Consider the following 22,442-nt stretch of genomic DNA (forward strand, 5'->3'; position numbering starts at 1 on the left):
AACCAGTGTCATGATAGACACTGGTGAATGACAAGGGGTAGGACCAAGCTAGAAAGAAGGAAAGTGACGAGAAAGGTGGAACCTTTCTTTTCTGATCATGAGATTTAGAATGTTTGGAGAGCTCAGATCTTCACTGCAGAGCAGCAGTTTGCAGTTTGTGGTTCTGAGGTTACTACCAGTCTGTAAAATGTTAGAACATGGTTACTAAGAAATTGAAGAAATAAAGAGAAAACATACATTTTTCCAAGAAAACTAACAAAAAGTAGAAAAATGGAAGTATGAACAATCAATATTTAGAGTAAACTCTATTCAGTTAAATGAAGGGTGCCTAGTCTCTGGATTTCTTTTAAAAGCCCACTTCATATTTGGATTTTTTTAATACTTGAAAGCCTAAATGGCCCTTTATTAAGTGGGTCTGAAACACATTATAATAGAGTATAATCTAACTTGAGAAACAATAAGCTGCCCCAGCATTTTATATTTTTATAGTTTGATGGCTATTTGATCAAGCCACTGTGGGTTGAAGGCATTACAATTTTTACATAGACTGATGGGTACGTTATCTTTAATAATATAAAATCTGTAAAGTTCAGAGGTCAAAAGAGCAAGAGAGACATCTTCCTTTTAGGTGTCTGTACATATGTTTATCACTATAAAATCTCATGACATAAAGCCTCCATTTTCTGTCATTCACATCATACAGCCCTCAATCAGCAATAAATGTCATTTTTAAAAGAACCTCATCCATTCTTAATTTGTGTTTCAAGGATCACATTAAGTCATTCAATCTAGTTGTCATCTCCTTTAGTAAACACTAAAGGGAAAACTAACATACCTTTTTCTAAAAATTATTAATTGAATTAATAATTTTAAGTAATTCTTAAATTATTAATTAATTTTATTGCATGATTTTAAAACAGCTTTTGAATTGTGAAGGAAAAAAAAAAGCTAAGGGCGTTTCAAAATTTGTAAGTATGATTCATTAGGTGTTCCAAAATTTTACAGGTTATGGTTGAAGAGTACTTTTGAGAGCTGAGATGATTCAAGTACGATCTTGGGGTTTTTTGAAGCTTTAAGAAACCTAGCAGAAAAAAAAAAAAAGCCTTACATTGCAACCCTGTTGTTTCCTGACATCTTTTTGCTACCTCAGTAGCAAACTACTTCCAAAGACCGACCCACTCTTGCAATCCATCCTAACCAACCTTGCCCTGGTCAGAGGGACTCACTGTAAAAGCACACAGTTTTTACCTAGGAAGCTGCAAACCTAGGGGTTTTGCAGGATGTATTTTTTGGGTGGTTAGACCACCATCTTAATTATAAATGGGTTTCAGGGAGTTGGTTGCTATAGCAACAGTCTACTTAGTGCTTTTTGTCAGAGCAAAACCCAACTTGCCTGTATGTTTGAGGGAAGACAGAATAGATAAGGAAGGGAGATTGAGCTGGTGTTTCTGCAAGAGCCACAAATTGCAGCATCCTCTATTTAAAGGACACAGGCGGAAGAGCTGCTCATTTCCCTCAATGTTTTTCCTGCTGCTGACAAGCACCATTTGATGTTTGTGTAAAATACACCCTTCCCGTATTTCAAAATTGCAACTGCATCAGGGTTAATTAAGGCTAACACCCAATCAAGCATTTCCTAAAAGTGCAGCTGAAAGCAGAGTCTTTGAAAGCAATGTCTTTGAAAAGCTGGAGCTGTGAAAATTTTCGATGCAGTGGTTTGCCTAATATCTCCTGCTGTACATCAGGCTCCCTCTCCATCCAGGCTGAAGTCAGACAGAATTTGTCTTGCCACTGATTTCTCAGCAGGCAGCTCCCTGTTTGTGTATCACAGCCCAGAAACCACCCTGACTTGATTTTTTTTCCCCCTCTGTTGGCTGTGAGGTGGAGAAACATAACAAAGAAGTGATGGGGGGGGGGGCAAAAAATCCTTAATCCTGCCTAACCTTGGGTTGTGATTCTCCCATGTCCTTCAGTCACCATCTGTAGTGTGAGCAAAGCACAGAACCCAAGGCTTAGCTCTGTGGAGTTAAACAGAGCTTGAAAGCTTTTGCAGGCCTGGCACTGTGGGTGCTGGGGAAGCCTCTGTGCTCTGTGTGCTGAGCACATTTTCAATTTGTGCATAATCAATTACAACATGCTGCAGGTTTGGATTCTGTAGAGTCTGCACATTTCCTTTGCAGAATGAAACAGGGAGACAAGTGATAGGAAAGGGCCAGTTCTAAATTATGGCTTTTCTTCCTTTGTGTGAAATTCCTTTCCCAGCTGTTCCCCACTGCTTCAGACTCAGCCAGTGAGATGGGGATTTAGGGATCTTATGAGTCTGGGGAAGAGGCTGCCTTCCTGAAGAGGGTGGGGAGAACTGTTTGGGAGGCGTCAGCTTGGCAGCCATGTGGGAAAGGAAAAAGGTTTTTGAAGCAGATTTGGTCTGTGAGAGGCAGCAGAAGGAATGTACAGCATGTGAGAGGGAAGAGTTGAGCCCGTTTGGGGCAAGTTAAAGGGAAAGTTATCATGAAAGGAAAAAGAAGTAGCTTTGGAAAGGAAAGTATCACAATGGGAGAAGACTTGTGAAGAGGAGATGGAGCAATACAATCTGCATCTGACTTCCTTTTCTCTATAAGGACAAAGTGGACCTTCCTTTTTCTTGGATCTCCAGTAATCTTTCCTGTATCTCGACCTGCAGACTAACAGTCTCCCCTCGGGTGATATAATCACTTCAAAGTGGAGGACAGCTGATTGTAGGAAGAGAGAAACTTGCTGGCTGCAGTATCTTGGTATCATTTGTGCAGTTCTCATCACTGGCTGCCACTGTTATTAAGTGCCACAAGATCTCTCAAGCTTTCCCTGAATAGCCTGACACAGGGCATGTAGAGAGAGGCTCAGATTATTGCCTTGCTCCATAGGGAAAACCTAACACAAAGTACTTCCTTCTCGCAGAAGAAAGCCTTTCTCTCTCTTTTCTGAGCTCTGTTACTGTCCAAGAACTGTGAATATCTTTCTCACCTTCAAATGTAAAAGAGATGCAGTCCCCATGGTTTGAGTGACATAAGAAACTTGCCACAGCAGATGTGTGCAGTCTATCTTTCTGGAAGAACTGACAAGGAGAGTTTGCTTAAAACAGAACAGCCTTCTGTAAGACCTGATGGGGAACTGTATTTTGGACATTTCCTTAAAAGAGTGCAGGCTCACAGTGCTACTGTGCTCATGACAACAGTCCTTCATGCCTTTCACTGGATGGTCAATTTTGGGTTTGGGTGGAGGTTTTTGGTTGGGGCTTTTTTGTGTTTTGGGGTGGTTTTTTGTTGTTGGTTGCTTTTTTTTTGGGGGGGTAGTGGTTTTGGTTTTGTGGGTTCTTTAGAAAAATTTACTGGTGCTGGGGATTTCTGTTCTTTCCATCTCCCTGTAATCTCAGACTTTGTTTACATAGAGGCCCCTCTGCCCTAAATCACACCAGTGTCTGTAATTTCGAGTGTTGCTAGGCCACAAGATGGGACAGTGTCTGTTTTAGGGACAAATAGATGTCAGAAAAGGAGGAAATTCAAAAGGAATATTTTGGAAGTTTTACAAAGCAAAACTGGTATGTACAGCACAATAGACATCAGGTTTTAAGAGGAGCCTTAAAGACATTAAACAACACAAGGTTCATAACACGAATTAGAAACCTTTGAAGTTCCTATGCTTAAGTGAGTTTGGGAAAGGGAGCACTAAACCCAGACATACAGGAGGAGCCACTGTCCAGCTCAGAGAGTGCTGATTAGCAGAATATTGGAGGCTGGTTACTTCAGGTTTCAAAATTCTCCATTTGCTGTGGTTCTGACACTCCTTTTCCAAGCACTTCTGCAGCCCATTGGCAGAGGTGGGATGCAGAGTTGTTTGGAGGCCTCCGTAACTGGACACAAGTCTCGCTTCCCCCTTCTTCCCAACCCTTATGCCTTCCTGACCATCTCAGCAAAACTGAAGTGAAGAAGGTCTTCTGCAGAATGGTAACAACTGATTCTTTTAAACAAAAGGCCAGTGCCATGCAGATAATTCTAAGGTCTTCTATAGTCAAACTTATATAGCCCAAACTTGACTTGTATTTTTGCAGTTAAATGAGAACACATTAAACCTCTGAATAAGCAGTTAAAGTGTTTGCATTCTGCCTTGACTGCTCCCCATTTCTCACACAGAGGCATTGTGTTTGTTTCCTGTCCCTCAGCCCATGCTGCTGTCCACAGAAACTGTTTTTCCTTTATTTTTTCCCTTCATTGCCATCCCCCTGAAAATCTCAAATTTGAGGCTGAAGGAGACTGAGAGCCAATTGCTGCTCTCAAGGTTAAATCTCATAATCATTTCCCTGGCTTCAAATTTATGCTGGTGCAATGAAGATGAGAATTTAGCTTTCTGTACTGTTGTCAACAGGGGAAAAATAGAGTCCCTGTAAGGCTGTATCCATGGAAACCATCCTGCTGCAATAGCGAGTAAAGCAGCAAATCAATTTCTTCAGTTTTAAAATGAAACACATTATAGTGCATCTGCCATCTGAGGGATTATCTGTGCTGATAACTGTGTGGAAAACCCCTTCTCTAGAAAGTAAGCTGGTGAGAACATTTCTTCCTCCTGATAGAATTCTGACTTTGGGTAGAGTGAGCATTGATGACAAAGTACCATGGAGACAGTACAGCGAGACAGAGCCAAGTCCACAAGCAACAGTGTTTAATGAAGGAGAAAATCGTTTAATTTAGCATTTAACCCAAGTATCTGGGCACATGGTGACTAACACTCAAATGTATTAGCAGAGGCAGTGACCTGTCACCTCCATCTCCCTGCTCTTTGCTTGCGCAGCACCACATGTGACAAACAGTACATTTGTACCTGGTGGTGCATTTCTCTGACCAGCAGTGTGTGTGTGGATGTGACTCTGTGTGTGTGTGTGGCTGCTGGACTGTCAGATGAGATTTCAATATCGAGTGCACTGCAACCTCATCTGGGCATCTGACTTTATACAGGTGTATGTTTCAGAGCCAGAGGCACTTCCAATGCAGAAAATGTGCTGTCTGTCTCTGCACTTTGTTGTTTTTAAAATTTATCATGTGAGACTTGAGAGATGACCCGTTTGCTGTGCCATAGAGAGAGCATGGAAACACGAAGATTTCTTACACCAGACTTTGAATGTTACCATGCACTTTCCTCCTGTGTGCACAGAGATTCTGCCTTTATTTTTCACCTATTAAGGTATCTCTGGGCATTTTGAAAATTAATATTGTCGTTTATCAGACAATTGCCTATATGCAGATGAGGCTCCACTCTGCTTTTCCTTTTTATCAAATCCAAATATTGCAGTTTGCCTTCCCTATGCCTGACAGATTGAGAAATTATCTGTGTGGAAGAAATGTGACTTTATTTAAGAGAACGGGAATGAAGTTGAACCAGGAAGTAATAAAATTGAACGAGCAGGGAATAAAGAGCATTACAGGAATTGCCTAAACTGTGGGTAGCCTTTCAGTTGGTAAGTATCACATACACATTATTCTGTCACCTTGCAGTGCCTGGGCTGTATTTCGTCTGCTTCTGAATCTCAGTTCCTTGATAACAGCAATCACACATGCAATACTGTCTCCTTTTATCTACAGTTGCCCTATCTATTATAGCAATCCCTCTTTGATTGACAGTTATGTATTTTTTTTGCTGACCTGAGGGCAAGCATATTGCAATGCACTCCTTTCAGGGCTATCACTGAAACACATCCAAAGTCTTCAACTGGTGCATAATGTGGCAGTTCAGCATTTCAATGAAGTGAGCACATATTATTGGGGGCACACATGGGTTTTATTGCTTTGCCACATCTACCAGTTAATGGAAAATGCAGTTCAAACCCCATTACGTTGTAGAAATAGCTCAGTGGTCTGAAATGCTGTTGTTTGCAGAGACTGTTTTGTTCTAGCTGTGTCCAGTTGCTATGATATGCGGTGTTGTCTGTTTGGTTAGTTCCAGAGACTTTAGAGTTGGGAAAGATATCCCAATGCACTGCTTGAGGACTGTTTCCTTGCTGAAGATGAAGTTTCCTGCTGAAAAACATCTGATTGAAAAGCACAGACTTCTGCAGCTTGTCTTCTATGATCCATGAATGTATAGATCTAAAAATCCTCTCTGTATTCAGGAGCTGGACTGCATTCACTAAATCCTAGCCTTTAGGTACTGAAGAATGAAAATTATACCTTTCATTGCACTTTCTACTGGTAATTCCCACCTTCTACATAAGCCTTCTATATTCCCACATAAGGATACCATTTGCCCCTGGGATTCCTTTACCACCAGGGTTCAAATTCCTGGTGAGCTCAGACATAAGACATTTGCAGCTTTCTTTCTAAAATGCCAGGCTTCCCTGGAGAGATGGAGGAGAAGCTGTGACTGGCATTTCTTGTACCACTCTTAATCACAGGGTAACGAAGCCCCAGAGACCAGGCATGGCTCGGGGGAACCCTGCACACCAGTTGAGCAGAGAGGATGGGCTCATCTGTTACTGTGGGCACTGGGACATGTGAAGATGGACTGGTGAAACCTGGAGATTTTAATGGCTTCTGATATGAGCTTTTCCTGTGCCCCGTGACAAATGGCAAGAAAGTTGACCTTCTTCTTCCCACCTCCTTCAGGTCAGATCTGGGAGTCCATGGCAGGAGCAGGGGCTGCATTTGTTCTGAGGAACAAAGCAGGAGCCACCTCTGTATCCGTCACTTCTCTCACAGCTGCCGAGCGAGGCATTTTAAAGCCTTCTTTACGTACAAGCTCTTGGGGTTTGCACAGTCATGTCCAGCGTAGGAGTGTTTCTCGATGATGTCTGTCTCCATGGATTCAGGGGTGACACCATGTTTGTGTATTGCCTCTCTTACACTGCCACCCCCGTGATCAAGGCAAAGATCCTGAGTCATCTTCACAAAGATTTAAAGTTTCCAGCAAACCTGTGGGCCATCTGGGAATGTGGGCAGGCAAGAGATACTGCGTAGGAAAACTCGGTCACATGGCGGTGTTTATATCTGTCACTAGAGCCAGTTCTTTTAACCATGTTAAAAGCCATTTTAATTATTGTCTATTTTTTTTTTTCTGTAAGAAATTGTAACAAACATCAAGGCTGCAGTAAAATGATTCCTTGAAATGAGCCCAGTCCTTAAAGTCACCTTACGAAAAGGCAAATTCCATCTATATTCTGAAGTGCCATTCCTTTTACTGTTAGATAAACCTCTATCAAAAACCAACAGTTCCCTTTTGGAAAAAACTTGAATTGCCTTCTCTCTGAGACTCAGGTGATGCTGCATCTGTGACCTGTGTCACATCCCTGCCCTGGCAGGTATTGTCGGTGCTGGCACGTGGTGTCACACAGCAGCTGCCACTTGATACAATGCAAAGAAAGTGCCCCCAGCCCAGGAATGTCTGCTCGTGTTATGTCTTGTTCAGTGTAAAGATACAGTCTGTTACCACTCCTGACAGTCACACAGCTCTGACTCCCTTCTCTCTTTCTACCAGAAAGCAGCTCCTCAAAATTAGAATCCCTTTGCATTCCTAGCCTGCGAAGGCAGGGATATTCTTAGCAGTACCCTGTGGATTAATATTCACAACAACTTAAAAATATCAGGCCATGCATATGTTGATCTATTCTTCTAACCTAAAAAAGCTGTGCCTAGCCCTGGTTTCTTACATATACTAGCTGTTGGCACAAACCTTGCCATGCCTGTTACTCAGTTTTTAATTTCAGAAATATCTAAAAGAGGCAAGTAGTTCTAACGATAGTGATGTGTTCTTGAATGACAAGTTCTGCTAAAAAATCCGGTGACATAAGTAGGTGACTTGCTAGTCAGCAGAAACTTCACAAATGCAGCACTGCTTGCAACAAAAATGGAAAAAAAACTAGAATCACTTCTTACAGGAGAGGAAGACCTAATTCACTGATGAACAGATTATAACTGAATGATGTGTTAATAAAGGGTATGGAAAACTGACAGTCTGTGGCCCTTAACTTCATGCAGACCCTAAAAAAATGTTGCTCCCTGCAATGGGAGACTTGTTAGTGGGCAAGGTCACTTCCACTATTATATAAATAGCCAAGTGGGTGGCTGAACCTCCACAGACTTGAAAATGTAAGGATGTTCTTGCCTCATGCAGAGAGAAACACTGTCCTTTTTAGTTTGTGCTGCTTAGGAAGCCTTTAGAGATGACCAGAAGCAGAAACACTACTGTGAGCAACAAGAGCCAGAGAAGTGTTATGTTCCCTGTGTCCCTCTGTTCAATAATGAGCTGTTCCTTAATTCTCTATCCTGGTCTTTGCTGCAGCCTCCTCTCCTCTTCCACCACCTCCAAAGAGATCTTCTCAGAGTGCCAGGGCTGGGCAGAGTCCAGCCAATCTGTCAGATTTGCAGGGCACATGATAGAGGATTTCCACAAGTTTTGTACTTCTACAAGAATTCCTCTCAGCAGCTGGAGGACAGAGGAGTTCTCTACTGGCACAGAGTTAGAACAGTGTGTACAGAGGGTACCTGCTCTGGCCCAAAGCCTCACGTGACTGCCAAACCTGAACTGGCACAATGGCTGAGTGCTTCATCTGCTGTTTCTTACTCTATGCCAGAGGACAAATTCTGGATCTCCCTATACTGTGGAAGTGTGGTTCAAGGATTGTCAAATGCTTGAGTGCAGCACAGCCCCTATAATCCTTCTCTTGAGAAGCCTGTCAAGCCTTGCATGTGGAGCATGCCTTGGCTTCAGCTCTTCCTGAAGATTGCAAGATCCCTGGCTTTCTTGTGTGACCCTTGCGTAGCTGAGAGACCTCGAATACGTCAGACAGCTGCTGTAAGTGTCTCTCAGTGGAAAGGGAACAGATGTTACTCATTTCACGTTAAATATCACACTTCCTGTGAGCACTCACCTTCTCCATGCAGGTGTGTTACTGATGGCTCCTCGCTGTCACTGCTGTATCCGGGGCCGCTGCCTCTAGGAGAGGGGACAGAACACTTCTTCCAGCCAGGCCCTGGCAGGGGGTCTCTGTGTAAGCCCAGGGCCCTGAGCTGCACTGCTTGGCCTCCTGGAGCTGCAGCGAGTCAGCTACAGAGACAGCAGTGCTGCCTGAGAACGTGGCAGGTATGTCTGAGCAGACAGAGTTAAAGAGAGGTAAAAACGTTGGTCTGCTAAGAGATGTTGCAGGGGCAGAGTCACTTGGGCTGAGACCGAAGTCCTTTAAATAGGAGAGTGCTTGATTATCTAGCTGGGCATATTCAAAATTTATCTTGCTTCCAGTGACCTCATCAAAGATTTTTGCTTTACTTTTCTGATCTTCAGAGCAAATTTGCTCCCCATTTTGCTTCAAATACAGACTGCTGGATTGTAAACTGGTCTCGTAGTTATATTGGTTTGTGCTAGGAATACTGGTGTATTCTGGATTTTGAGCACTGCAGCTGCATTCATTTTGCAACAATAATTTGTTTTTGTACCGAGACATCTTATGAATGATACTGTTCATTTCATTCCCGATGTATTTGTCCTCCAGCTGCTTGTTTTCATAGCTGATTTTTAATGATGCCACCTGTGTTACACAGTGCTCTAAGAGCTGCACTATGTTAGTGCTGCTCTCTGTTGGTGTGGGGCTAATGTAGCTCTGGAAGTGTCTGAGGGTGAGAGGCTGCGGTGGTTTGTCACAGGAAATAGAGAGAGAGTGATACACTGGCTTGTTTCTGTCCTCCCTCTCAAGGGGATCTAGGAGTGAGGTTGCAGCAGTCTTGTAGGAGTAACATGATTCTACTTCGTGATTATCATCTAATGAAGGATTTTCAGAGCTCTGGGAGCCATTCTGTCTGTTCAACTTTTCTGGCAGTGGGTTTTTAGCTCCAGATGTCTCACATCCCAATGAAGTTGCCGCCTTCTCGTTGTCAGTTGAAGATGTCTGCAGGTTGCCTCCATTAGCGTGTGATTGTGGTGCATAACTTGATGATCTGGTGGTTTCCACAATCCCAGGCACTGTAGAAAAATCCTTGTGGTGACTCCCTTCTCTTCCTTGGAAATCCAGATTAGATGTGTTTGGGCAGGAGTCCAGGCTGTGGTCTCTTTCAGCAGTGTTTACTGAAGAGGCCTGGGCTGTGTATTTGCTTTCATCCAAAGACACATATACATTAAATGCATTAGAATCTTCCTTGCTTGGTTTCTCCTGATGAGCTTCTGTGCTCAGTTCCTGCTCTGGACTGGGACTGGGCAGGACTGATGAATCATTGGACTTTTCTGGCTGTGATTGAGGACTCTGAAGAGAGTCAGGGGAGGAAATGAGTCCTGAGTGTTTTCGCAGCCAGTTTATAATCCCCATAGTCAGTGAGAGCTCAGTATCACAGAGCTTTAGCAAGCATTCTTTGCCTTTCCACGAGCTGTGGAAAAACCCCTGGCTGATAATGTCTAGAGTTGGTTGGGAAGCCATGTTCTCCTCAGCTCCAACGTGAAAGCTGTAAATGGACAGAGGGATCTCAATGGCTTGCTCTGAAACAGTTTCTGATGTGCACAAGTCATCCTCAAGGACTGGGTTTGTTTTGACTTCATTTGGGTCATAGAATAGCTCATAAAGGGCATCTCCACTGTAGCTGTCTCTTGGAAATCTACCTGGGACACCAGGGGTCTGAGCTTCCTTCAGTTCATCATCTTGTCCAGGAGAGAAGGAATCATAGTAGCCTTCATCGCTTGTGGATGTGGATTCCTGGTTTTCACTTTTCGGTGTTTCTGTTTCTGTGGAGCTGTCTTTGGAATTGTCTCCTTCTTTATCAGGTGACACCTGGGGGCTTGTCACCAGTATGGCAGCCTGACTTTTAATCTTTTCTGTGTCAGAACCAGGTATCTTCAGCAGCTTCTTTTCAAACAGAGCACTCTGATGTAGCCGTACTGATTTGTTGATGTTGTCCCAAAACTTTGCAAATTCCACAGTCTCATTCTGGCCAGGAGAGGCCAGCTGCTCCACCCCCCCTTGGAAAGAGCCCATGACAGGGCTGTCTTTGTGCTTGCTTCGCCTCAGCAGAAGGTCTTTGCTGTTCTCCAGCTCCAGGTGAGCAGAGCTCTCATCAGCAAAGATTTCCCCACAGCCGGTGAGGGAGTCAAAGCTCTTCAGGGAAGCAACATCTTCACACAGGGCGTTGCAGCAGTCATAGGAGGAGTCAGACTGCAGTTCACTGTCTGAGCAGTCCTGTGACAAACAATCAGCTGCAAATGTTTCTCCAGTTTTGAAAAGGTACTTTGCAAGACGCCCAGGCAACTCACTCTTGCAACCTGGAGAGGACAGGTTCTTGTCCTTCTCAACCAGAAATGTGAGGCTGTCTGGCTTATTTTTTCTTATATGAAATATATCTCTGAGCCCTTTCTTAGATCTCTTGAGGGAAATCCTCTTCCTGGGAATGGTTTTTGCAACAGCTGGTACAAAAGGCATCTGTGGCACAAAGTTCCTATAATCAATCATCTGACTGCTGCAGGCAGACTGGCTGGGGCTGACCACACACTCCTTCTTACTGCTGGAGCTGGACATCCCTGAAAAGCTGATGCTGTTGACAAGTCTGCCCTTACCCTTTCCAGAAAACCCCTCCTCACATGCCCTGCTGCTGGGGCTGCAGTGCCCTGCTTTGTCTGCCTCAGCAACGCACTCGTGGGTTTTACTCTTCCTTACAAGTTTGTAGGAGGACCCAGATGATTTTTCCAGGCTGTGGTCACCAGCTCCATTCTTTGTTGCTCTGGTAGAAAATCTGTAGCTCTTGTGTGTGGCCAAACATGCCAGCTGGACTTCAGCCACACTTTGGTTTCCCTCTAGAGCTGCCTTTTTGTCTTTCCCCATCTCATCTTTGTTCGTAGGAGCTGTATGCACTGGTGGCACTTTCTCGTGTTGCACACTGGATTTTATGAAGGTCTTTCCTCTCTTGAGCTCCATGCTGCTTCCTCACATCTGTTTCTGGAAGGAAAACAGCAGAACACAACTACTGTGAGGTTGGTGGCTAGCACTTGTAAATTTGGAAAGCAACTGGAGAACAAAGGGAGGATATGAAGCATTATGGAATTGGGTTTGTCTATCACTGGACATTTCCATCACTGAGTCCTGGTTCTGCATGACAAACAGATTGAGTGAAGCTGAAGGTGTTGTGGCTGGAAGATCCAGCGAGGAGAAGACAGTACACATTATGGACTGGGAGCTGAGGGTCAGAGAACAGTTTGTATGTTAGAAATAATGGGGGTTGGATTGAGGATTATGACTTCAGTATGGCTTTTAACAAGATAGAGGTCCTGTTCTGAAAGTAGAAGAGGCATCAATGAAAAACAACTCCTGAGAAACTTTACCATGCAAATGTGTGCATCAGGGAGGCAGCAGCTCATAAATCTGTGTGTTTGAGGAGGACAGAGAGCTCAATGTGGGAAATCTCCTGAGAAAATGGATCAAACATTTGACACATGATACTCATTTTATAATAAAATAATCCTTACCTGTGAATAGAAAATCCATAAACCTTGGTACTACCCTGGAAATGAGCTGAAACTGAATTACTGGGTTTGCTTTGCTTCCTCCTGAACATAATGGAACATTTTCTGCACTACTACTTTTATTGTCAAAAGTCAAAAATGCCATACTGAAAAATCACTGTTAATTATGACAGAGGAGTCATCTCCGATTCACAAGAACAGTGTAGCACAGAGGCATTGGCACATTCAATCTGCACTGTGCATTGATTAGCTATTTGTAAAAATACTCTAGTACCTGTATCAATGGCAGTTTCAGGCTCTGCCTATATGGTTTAGTTTTGAACCTGTTTTATGTTTTCATAAATCTATTTAGTCATTCATTATTTTAGCCATGTTGCTTTCAGCTTTCCAGCAGTTATTTCATAGACATGCCTGATCCTTTTTTGTCTTGTATCAACTTGAATATCGAGTAAGTCAGTGGAGTTACATAAAGGTAGGTCAGGGAAGAAACAAACACTTTCTAAATGCTGTTACAAAGAACAGATTTTTACTGGATGGGAAGCAGGACAGTGACTCCAAGCCCTTTTCTTGAAAGAACATGCTTGGATCTTTCCTTAGTGAAATCTCAGTTAATGATTTATCTTGTTTTGAATTGTTTAGACATAACTAAACAATTGGAGACACTGAATGGGAGATTTTAAATTCAGCACCAAGCCAAGCCTTTGTACTCCTAAGTACAACTTAAAGTGGTCTTCAGTCTACCTGGAACTACAGCAGCTGTCTGTAGCCTCCAGAGGCTTTCCAGTCACCAGGGCTTGCTGGGAATGTCCACACTCTGATCAGCACCTCGTAAGAGGCAGATCTGAGAATTGTCACCCACAGCTCTGCTCCAGCAGGCAGATCAGTGACAGCCCATTGCTCACAGAACCTGCAAACTAGCAGGTGATTAGCAATATTTACAACTAAATGTAGGTCAGTGATAAAAGGCTGAAAACTTAAGGGTAGAGTGTGAATATTTGACATGCTCGGGAAAACATGGTGGGTGGTGATAGATGGGTGTCTGTCAGTGTGATTGACATGTTGGCACATTTATTTGTGCTTGGGGCTGCGTGTGAGTGTTGCAGAGCATTCTTAATGGAAGCCAGTAAACATTTTACTACGCTGTCAGGTATTTGGAGTTCACTGATGCTGCGGGAAACTTGTTTTGCATATTTAGAAATAGGTCACTGGGACAGGATTACACTCCTTCTGAAAAGCAAGGTGTGATCGACAAGAGATTCAGTGTGTAGAACTCCAACAGAGTCGTGAAAACAATCAGAAATGGCTGATGCAAGACCAGTTATTAATATCCCAGAAATGAAGTGCCTGACATCTCAGTCCTTTGCAAGTATAGAAGTAGGTACTGTGTCCCTGTGGGAAGCTCCTGGTGCTGCTGAGAAGCTCCTTAGAGGTCTGTGACATGGCAAATGCCAGCCTTATAACAATGGTACATAGAACTCCTTCAAGTCCTGCAGCTGTTTCTGCCCATTCTGAGTATTAAGCAAGGGTCACTTTTGTAGGATATTGCATACTTAGGAACTTTATCTGTAGATGGATTAAAAAGGCTTTTAGAGGTGGATTTATTTATTGTCAACTATGACATTTAGTAAAGCTAAGAATTCAGGATATTATTAGATAATCTTTGTAATAAAGTAATGTTTGATCTGAATTGTATCTCCCTTATAAGAAACACAGTGGATAACCAGTCTGACAACTGGGTCTAGACACTTTAGGGCTTGTTCTTTTTTTTTTTTTAATAGATTAGATGAATAGTTTTAACATGAAAGCCCAAATGGCCTGAATAACATCTATACTGAGAATATATGTAGTATAATAAGGTAAAATACACTGATGGTAGCCTGTGCTACCTTTTCAGTTTCCTCTGATGAGGGAAAAAGGCATTAGATGTCATTTAGATTTTGTGGGATTTTTGTTTGGTTTGGGCTTTTTAATATCTACTATATATTTAGCCACCAACTTTGTATTCTGATTATTTCATGTCCCTATTTAATCCCATGTATTCTTTTCCCTAATATTCCCACAGGATTCATGCCAGACTTAGTATCTAGTTCATTGTGTCATCCTGCTTATTCTGTTTTAAGACTGTCTCATCTCGGGAATCTTCCACATTAAAAATGTTATTGTGAATGAACACCAACAAAAGGAAGACCCCCTCAGTCAATTCTTTGAGGGCTCTTCAGGACAGACCACCAGAGTCTGCAGACTTTTTAAAACATTTGTAACTTCCCATACGATGAGTTCCTCTTCATCCTCATATGACATAAATTATCAATGAGCTTCTTCCCAAATACAGAACAAATGTTTATGTGATGTTGCTCTCTTTCTGTATCTTAGATATAGACATATATATCTATAATCTGTATTTTAGCCCTTTTTATTGTAATGGACTACACCATGATATTTATTTTTTGTCTTTGCAGGGACACAAGTTATATCTCTAACCCCAGAAGCTGTACCAGTGAAGTCACAAACAGATTAAAGTGCTGTAAGGGAAAGTTACCCTCCAGTACTTGTGTAAAGCTAATCAAAATTCCATGAAAAATTATTCTAGGCATCTAAAAAATGGTACATTTTCTCTGGGATTTCTTGACCCTTACACTCAGCTACACTATTGCCTGTGTGTTCCTTTTTAATTATTCTTCCCTTGGACTTAACTTGCAGTATATCTGTTCTTCCACGGGGATAAACGACATATGAGGGACTGATTTCCACCTTTGTAAAGGAAATACAATTTGCAATTAAAATCACTGTGAAAAACAGAAACCTGTGGAAACCAGCAGTCAGTCTACTGAGACTATGTTATACTGTTTTGAACAGATTCTGGATGTTTTCTTTGGTAATGAAACTTGACCTCTTTTTTAGTATCTGTGAAATTATTTGTCCAAAATACATGGGTTTAAATAGAGGACATCATCGAATCTTGTACAGGGCTACAGTTTAGTTGTCATTTACAACAATGTTAGGTGCAGCAGCATTGAGACTTCCCATCCACAGTAAACAGTACTTTTATCTGGCTTGATCATACCAGCTTCTCACTTTTAGGATTTCACAGGTGTCTAAGCAGGCAATTAGATCTTGATTTTGGGTTTATACTATAATGGAAATAAGGTTTTGTTTTAAATTTGGATAATATTGCTCATAAAACACAGAGATACTTCATGTTCAAACATACACCATCTGCGCAGGGTGTGTGACAGCCTTTTCATAAACTCTGAAGGTTTTACTGTACCTGTGATTCATCTGGAAGTAAATTAAAGTTTTAGAATGGAAAGATGAACACGTTCCTGTGGGCTGAGGAAACTTGGTTTTAGGACAGTCAAAGCAATTGCTTATGGTTCTGGGTTATGAGGACCTGAACAAGACTGAATTAGGTAACTGTTCTGGTTAATAAGAGCCATATTCAGATGGCCTAAATTCTACCTAAGTCCAGGTCAACAAGCAAGGGCCAAAGAGGAGTGCAATGGAACCAGATATTCCTTAGGAAAATGGGTGGAAGCAGGATTCAAACTGTCCAAATATTGCCTCTTGTCATGTGGGTCAAAGAGAGGGGTCCCATTTGCCTCTGTCCATGGTCCCTGCAGCTGTTTGCCAGGCTCAACTGTTTACAGGGTTCCTTCTGTGCTGGAATGGGGGAAGCCTTGCTTTGGGTTTTGAGCTGGTGTCAAAATTGATATCTTATATCTTACTAGCTGGACAGTTTTGTTTAGGTTATCTTCTAAGAAAAGGTACAATATCAGTCCTCTTGCATGTAGCACTAGGAAGATCATCCAACTGGGAAAGCAGAAGTATCTGCTTCAGTGTGATTGCAGGGATAGAAACAATAGTGTTTCAAAGAGGAAATTTAGATGAACTCTCTGGCTTCAGCAGGTTTGGCTCAAAAATAATTTTGCTTAAGTAGCAAAAAATATAATTAAGGTTCATTTATTCCAAAATCTTATCAAGTGTCTGGCTTGGATACTCTTGTTTGTTTGATGTGCAGTTTACATGCAACTGTCTCTACTGGAGATAGAAATAAGTAAAATTCAGAATACAGTGTTTTTGCAGGGGAGATAGGAGTGCTCTTTCTTTACATTTAGATCAAGCAGGTGGTGTAGTTGGTGCCTTGCTGTCTCTTGTGAAGCAGAATTCTGCATCACTTAGCATCTGAATTTCACCTCCCTCCAAGCATGTTCCTTTCATTAAATGAAAGAGTTTATAAACTTTGAATACTCTTTTAGGCTTTTTAATTTAAAAAGAAGGAAAACCTCTCTTTGGATTGTTTTTATATTTCAGGATACAAGTTTGGAGTGAGTCCAAAATCCCTTTTCCACAAGTGGCTTCATATCAATCAGACTTAAGATGCTGAGTATCAGAGGTACCTTTGAAAATGTTACCCTGCTTTCCCCTCAGAAGCAGCAGCATAATTAAATTTCCTGAAAACATTTATCTTATTTGGTCATTTGGACATGAATTATGCTTAAAATGAATGCATTTTAAGATGAAAAGTTTTTTAAAAATATTTCCTGAGAAATTGTGTGATGGGAAAGGCAAAAAGAATGGAGTAATCTGGGAGGCTCTCCCCTCCTATGCCCAGTTAACATTGGGAGGATTTTTGCTGTGCACCAGTTGGAAGTCCTAAAATGCAAAACCAATCAAGCTTGAGGTGGTGAAAGCCACAGCTACTTTCAAAGTCAGTGGACAATACTAATTTTTAATGCCTAGGATCTAATCAGCAATGCATAAAGAACAGCTGGTGCTCCCAGTAAAGTGTGTGGGGGGGGATATTTTTTGAATAAGACTGTTTATTTGCAGTCAAAAACATTAACTGTCTATCTCAGAAGATAAAAGTTAATAGTGGAAATACTTGCTAATAATAATGAACATATATTCCATTCTATTAATTTGATTTTTAATTGCAAAGCAGAAAAAATGCCTTCTTACTCGAGGGCAGTTATACCCTCCCTGCAGTTATTGTAACACTGTTTTCTAGTAAGCAAATAAATGTAACTGTTCTTCTGGTAAAAACAAAAGAGGATTTTAAAGCAGGGCTCATCTTCTCCCTTAAACTGATTACTCTGCCACTATCTCATCTCCATTATAAAGCAAAAAGAAGAGGGTGGGAAGGATGGAGGATGTAATCAGGGACAGTCATCATTCAGGAAACAGCAGAATGTTTATTTTTAAAGGCGGCTGTGTGACACACAGACCTGCATTGAGATCATGCCTCTCCTCAGGAGGAGTACTCTCGTCATCCTTAGTGCCTGTATCTTATCATTCCCCTTAACCATTTGTCTCTCTTGGCTAATTCATGATGCCTAATTCCTTGCATATACATTTAGGTCAGGCAATGGCTTTCCATGAAGAACCAGCAAAAAACATTGGTGGGTTTTTTTCTTCAGTCGTAGTTCCAATGAGCACACAAAGTAAAATCTTACACTGCCCCAGCAAAATACTAGAAAGATGTGTCGTTAAATGCTTAATCTTATTAGCAGTGTGCTATAGGGGAGTCTGAACCTTCCTTTAAGCCCTGACAACTGTTTTGTGGAGCTCAGGATTTTTCATAGTAAAATTAGATATGTTTCTACTCTCAGCACACTGTCCTGCCGTGTGCTGACAGGAGGGATCCCCGGGGGCACAGCAGCACCCACTGCTCCCCTCAGTCCTGGCCCATATGGGGCACCCAACTGCTCCCCCCAGCCCCATGGGGTGTACAGCATGACAGAAGGAGGCTGAGACCATGACAAAAGGAGGCTCCTTCTCTGACAAAACCTCTGCACCCCTCATTCAGTTTTCTTCTCTACCTGAGACTGAAAGAAACGTAACTGCTTAAATTATGCCATGAAAAAGGGCAGCATCAACTCCTGCACAGGGAGCTGTCAAATCATCACTGTATTGCTGGGAGAAGGCAGCAGAGCAGAAATTTCCACTGGGTACCTGAGAAGGAAACAGGGCATTTTTTCTTGCCCTGGCCAGCAGCCTGTTGGTACCAGACAGCAAAGTGTTAATGCTGACAGCTTTAGCTGTCCTCTATAATTTATTGCTTTAAAAGGACATAGGATGCGCATTCATATAAACACAGGCTCACACTTGTCAAACGTATGGAAAAAGAAGTAAAAAGCAATGCTTCAAAAACAACCAGTCATCCCAAAATCACAGTCCCTCAGAGTGGCTGTGAGTGTCAGAGCAAAGAAAATGCCATTGCACCAGAGCTAACAATAAGAGAGATCACGAAATTCCTACTCACCATGTTTTATCACTGAACAGAAATCCTCCGTCTCCTTGCTTCTGAGGCTGGTCTTTATCCAGAGGCTCCTGTGATGCTTTTCAGATTCTGAGGGGCTGGACCACTGCTGCTCTCCAGTGTTACTCTCCACCCCCTGTCTTTTCCTCCTCCTTCTTCCTTCATCCCCACCCCCTCATTCCTCTTGCTTGTAGCTTTTTTGTACCTTATATAGATTCTAAGCTTCCACATGTAGCTTGATATAGGAAAGATGCTTATTTCAGCTGTCTGCTGGAATAAGGGAAATGCCTCCACTGCTTTAGGAATAAAAGCCCAGAAGGTAAGCTCAGGAGTCCTGAGCCAGCATTTTGGTTCCCCTCTGTATGACTGCTTATTAAACAGGGAGGAACACATCCAGATTAATTTCATTTCTCATGTGCTGTTTTGTTTCTGACTAGGATTCAGGAAAAGTGAACCTAATGTGTCTTAGTTTAGTGAGAAGCTTCACTTGCAGGCTGTGCAGATTATTGGACTGTGCCACCCTTTGTATGGTTTGTGTTAATGCTGAAGCTGGAGGGGATTTTGTGTGGGAGCAAAGTGGTGTAAAGGGAAAGAGTGAATATTTCTGCTGCCCAAAGCTGGAGTGCCTGGTGTGAGCCTCATACTGCCTACCACAAACCCCATTTATCAAATTCTCCTTAAGGTCAGCCCAGCTTCCTCTTCAGTGTGCAGTGAAGGGAACATCTGATATTACAATCTGATATTACATCATTCTTTGTTATATCTTTGTATATATATATATCTTCTGTCCCCACATCACAGCAGAAAGAGACAAAAACCTTAACCTGCTACCTGTTCTCTTCCTTTTCACCGTGTGCTTGAACTGAACCTTGGAGACGGGGGAGGGAAGGAGCTTGAACTTTTGTGCTGTCTAAGCTTCTGAAGCTGAAAAATCAGTTTGTTAACTTAAAAGCAGGCAGAACAGAGTGCTCCTGCTCTGAGTGTCAGCCAGTAAGCCACTCAGGTGCCCCGATGGTAGAAACTGGAAAATTGTATATTGGACAAACACTCCTGGGTTCAGTCCAACCTGCAACAAGTAGAAAGCCCATGTGTGATTTCACCAAAAGACTGGTGGGAGGAAAGAACAAGCTGTGAGTGAATCCTACTAGCTCTGGCAAGTAGATTAAAAATAATCATGAGAGGAAATGCATTAATTAGAAATAGATTTGATGTTTTTTATTCTGCATGAGATATTTGTATTAATATAGGAGAAAGCCTTTCTTCATGATGGGTATGTGAAGCCACCAAGTTTTCAGGTAGTACATCCTTGCTCTGCAGGGATGGTGCTTTTGAGAGCCCCCACTTTGTGCACTCTGTTTTGGAATGAGGGAGCCTATAAAACGTTGCAGTCCTTCTTTGTTCAAAGTAAAATCAAGGCTTGTTAGAAATGGTGATGAACATGAGAGTCACTGTTGTCACCTGTGCCCCAGGTGGCCAAGAAAGCCAATGGCACCTGGCCTGTATCAGCAGTAGTGTGGCCAGCAGGACCAGGGCAGTGACTGTCCCCTTGTACTCAGCACTGGTGAGGCCACACCTCGAGTGCTGGGTTCAGTTTTGGGTCCCTCACTGAAGAAAAGACATTGAGGTGCTGGAGCAGGTCCAGAGAAGGACAGCTGAGATGGTGAAGGGTCTGGAGCACAAGTCTGATGAAGAGCAGCTGAGGGAGCTGGGAGTGTTTAGTCTGGAGAAAAGGAAGCTCAGGGAATACCTTATCACGCTACAACTATCTGACAGAAGATTAGTGGGGTGGGAGGGTTGGGCTGTTCTCCCAAGTAACAAGTGACAGTATTGGAAATGGCCTCAAGTTGTGCCAGGGGAGGTTTAAATTAGATATTAGGAAAAATTTCTTCACCAAATAACATTCTTCACCAAAAGCAGCTTCTGTGATGAGAGAACTTGAGGTTTTAGGATATTTACTTCAGGATGCCCGTATGGACAGGCAATTCCATCTTTAGAGCCTGTTATTTTGCTTCATCAGGGAAGTGGCCTAAATCCGTTGGCCATCTATAGCCATGGATATCTATAGTTATGCTTGGCCATATCAATCCATAGCCATAGCCTGCATTGACCTAAATACCAGTCTCGTTGCATGCAATGGCAAATGCACAGTATGTTGAACAGCAGCTGACCTATGGTAGCCTTTATGCATTACAATACAGTGTGTTTTTCCTAAACAGTTCTCAACTTGTCATTCCCTGAACCATCTTTCTCTGCTATCACTTTGTTTCAGGCTATTTCACTGTGGCTGATGATCAGCTTGGCTCAAAATGTTGACCATTGGAGAACCTAATCATCCTCTCTGATTAATTCTGATTAATTCAGTCTGTCCAGAATTGTTTTGGGCATCAGTGGGCATAAAAGGGAAGGGAAATCAAACCCTGTAAATGAGGGGCACATGGCACAGCTGCCATCTGTTTAGCAGATGCACACAGCCCTTGGCATGGGGAGTAAGAAGAGGGCCCTTGAGGGAAGCAGGACTAAGGAATGTACAGTCCCTGGAGAGGGAAGAGTAGGACAGCAGAGATCTTTGGTATGAGGAGGACTGGGGAAAGGAGGAGGAAAATCCACATAAAGGGCAGTGTGGAAACACAGGGAGGGAGATTTTAGATGCAGCAGCCCAGCCTCCCAGACCCTGGAAGCCTGTGCCTCCCCATGGCAGAAAATGTTTGCATGCAGTGATGCAACAAACAACTATTAGCGTGAGCAACTCACAAAAAAACCCAAGCTGTTCTATTTTTCAATTTTCTGCCGTGGAAGAATGTAGCAGATTCTTTACCCTGAAACTCAGAAGAAAGAGCTGAGATAACTCTATTTGTTTCCAAGGAATTGCTTACAGAATGAATTTGACCCGAGCTGTTTCCTGCCAGTGAACTAATGAAGAGTCTAACATCCCCAGTCCAGTTTAGCTTTCTGCTAACATCAGGTTAAGCTTAATTATTCATGGATTCTTATCACTATTTCTTGGGTTTGCATGTCGAAAAGAATTGGTAATGGATATGGAGCTTTTTCTCCAGACCGCTTCCGGAAGACTGCCCTGGGTTGAAGGGAGCAATCTTTGCAGCTTATCTGACAGCTTCCCAGGGCTTTCATTAACTTAATTGCTACTCTCTTCTCAGTTGCTTGGTGAGCTAGTTTATGCTGCAAATTTTAGGATTGTGAGTTGCTGTTAATAACATCAGTACTCAGGATGGAAGTAGGAGGATTTTTATCCACAGATTTCTGCAAGTGTATTTCCCTCACTGTCTCCCGCTTGTTTCCCTGTGGGGCGTTGATGTTAAGGTTTGCTGCCAAGGAGATGAGGTGGAGCAGGTCGGGTCACAAATGTAAAATATGGTATTAAAAAGCTTGGCTGTCCTGCCTTCCAGCCAGGCCTCCCCACCCCAATAGTGATGCCCTCAGGGACAGAGAGGAGCACGGAGTGCCTCGGGAATGGGACTGATCACATTTTCAGTATTGCTGTTCCAGGGACTATGGATGGCTGATTGTGAACTGCTTGTTGCCTCAAAGAATTAAAAGGGCTTTCGAGAAAAAAAATTAAGTGGTGAGAACATTTTTCCAGCTGCCTTAGTTGGAGTAGTGGCTGCCCTTAAACTTTCTATTTTAAACAAAAAGCTCTTGGGTAATAAATACCTGTCTAAAAATCAATGTGGAAAAATGTGCTGCACTAAATGCTATGAAGAACTACATCAGA

General features: G+C 42.5%; 1 protein-coding gene across 1 annotated transcript in view; it reads right to left on the minus strand.

Moving 5' to 3' along the window:
- The window catches only part of AMER3 (APC membrane recruitment protein 3), a 39,685-nt gene extending 20,826 nt beyond the window's left edge, over window positions 1-18,859 (minus strand). Inside the window, exons 1-2 of the mRNA XM_051781541.1 lie at window positions 18,716-18,859; window positions 8,891-11,929 (exon numbers count right to left, since the gene is read on the minus strand). Of these exons, the coding sequence (XP_051637501.1) occupies window positions 8,909-11,908 (3,000 nt within the window). The 5' untranslated portion in view covers window positions 11,909-11,929; window positions 18,716-18,859 and the 3' untranslated portion in view covers window positions 8,891-8,908. The remainder of the gene's footprint in view (window positions 1-8,890; window positions 11,930-18,715) is intronic.
- Between the last annotated feature and the right edge of the window lie 3,583 nt (window positions 18,860-22,442).

The sequence above is a fragment of the Manacus candei genome, unplaced genomic scaffold, assembly GCF_025592945.1.
Source record: "Manacus candei isolate 608988 ecotype Guabito, Panama unplaced genomic scaffold, ASM2559294v1 h1tg000015l, whole genome shotgun sequence".
Classification (NCBI taxonomy): domain Eukaryota; kingdom Metazoa; phylum Chordata; class Aves; order Passeriformes; family Pipridae; genus Manacus; species Manacus candei.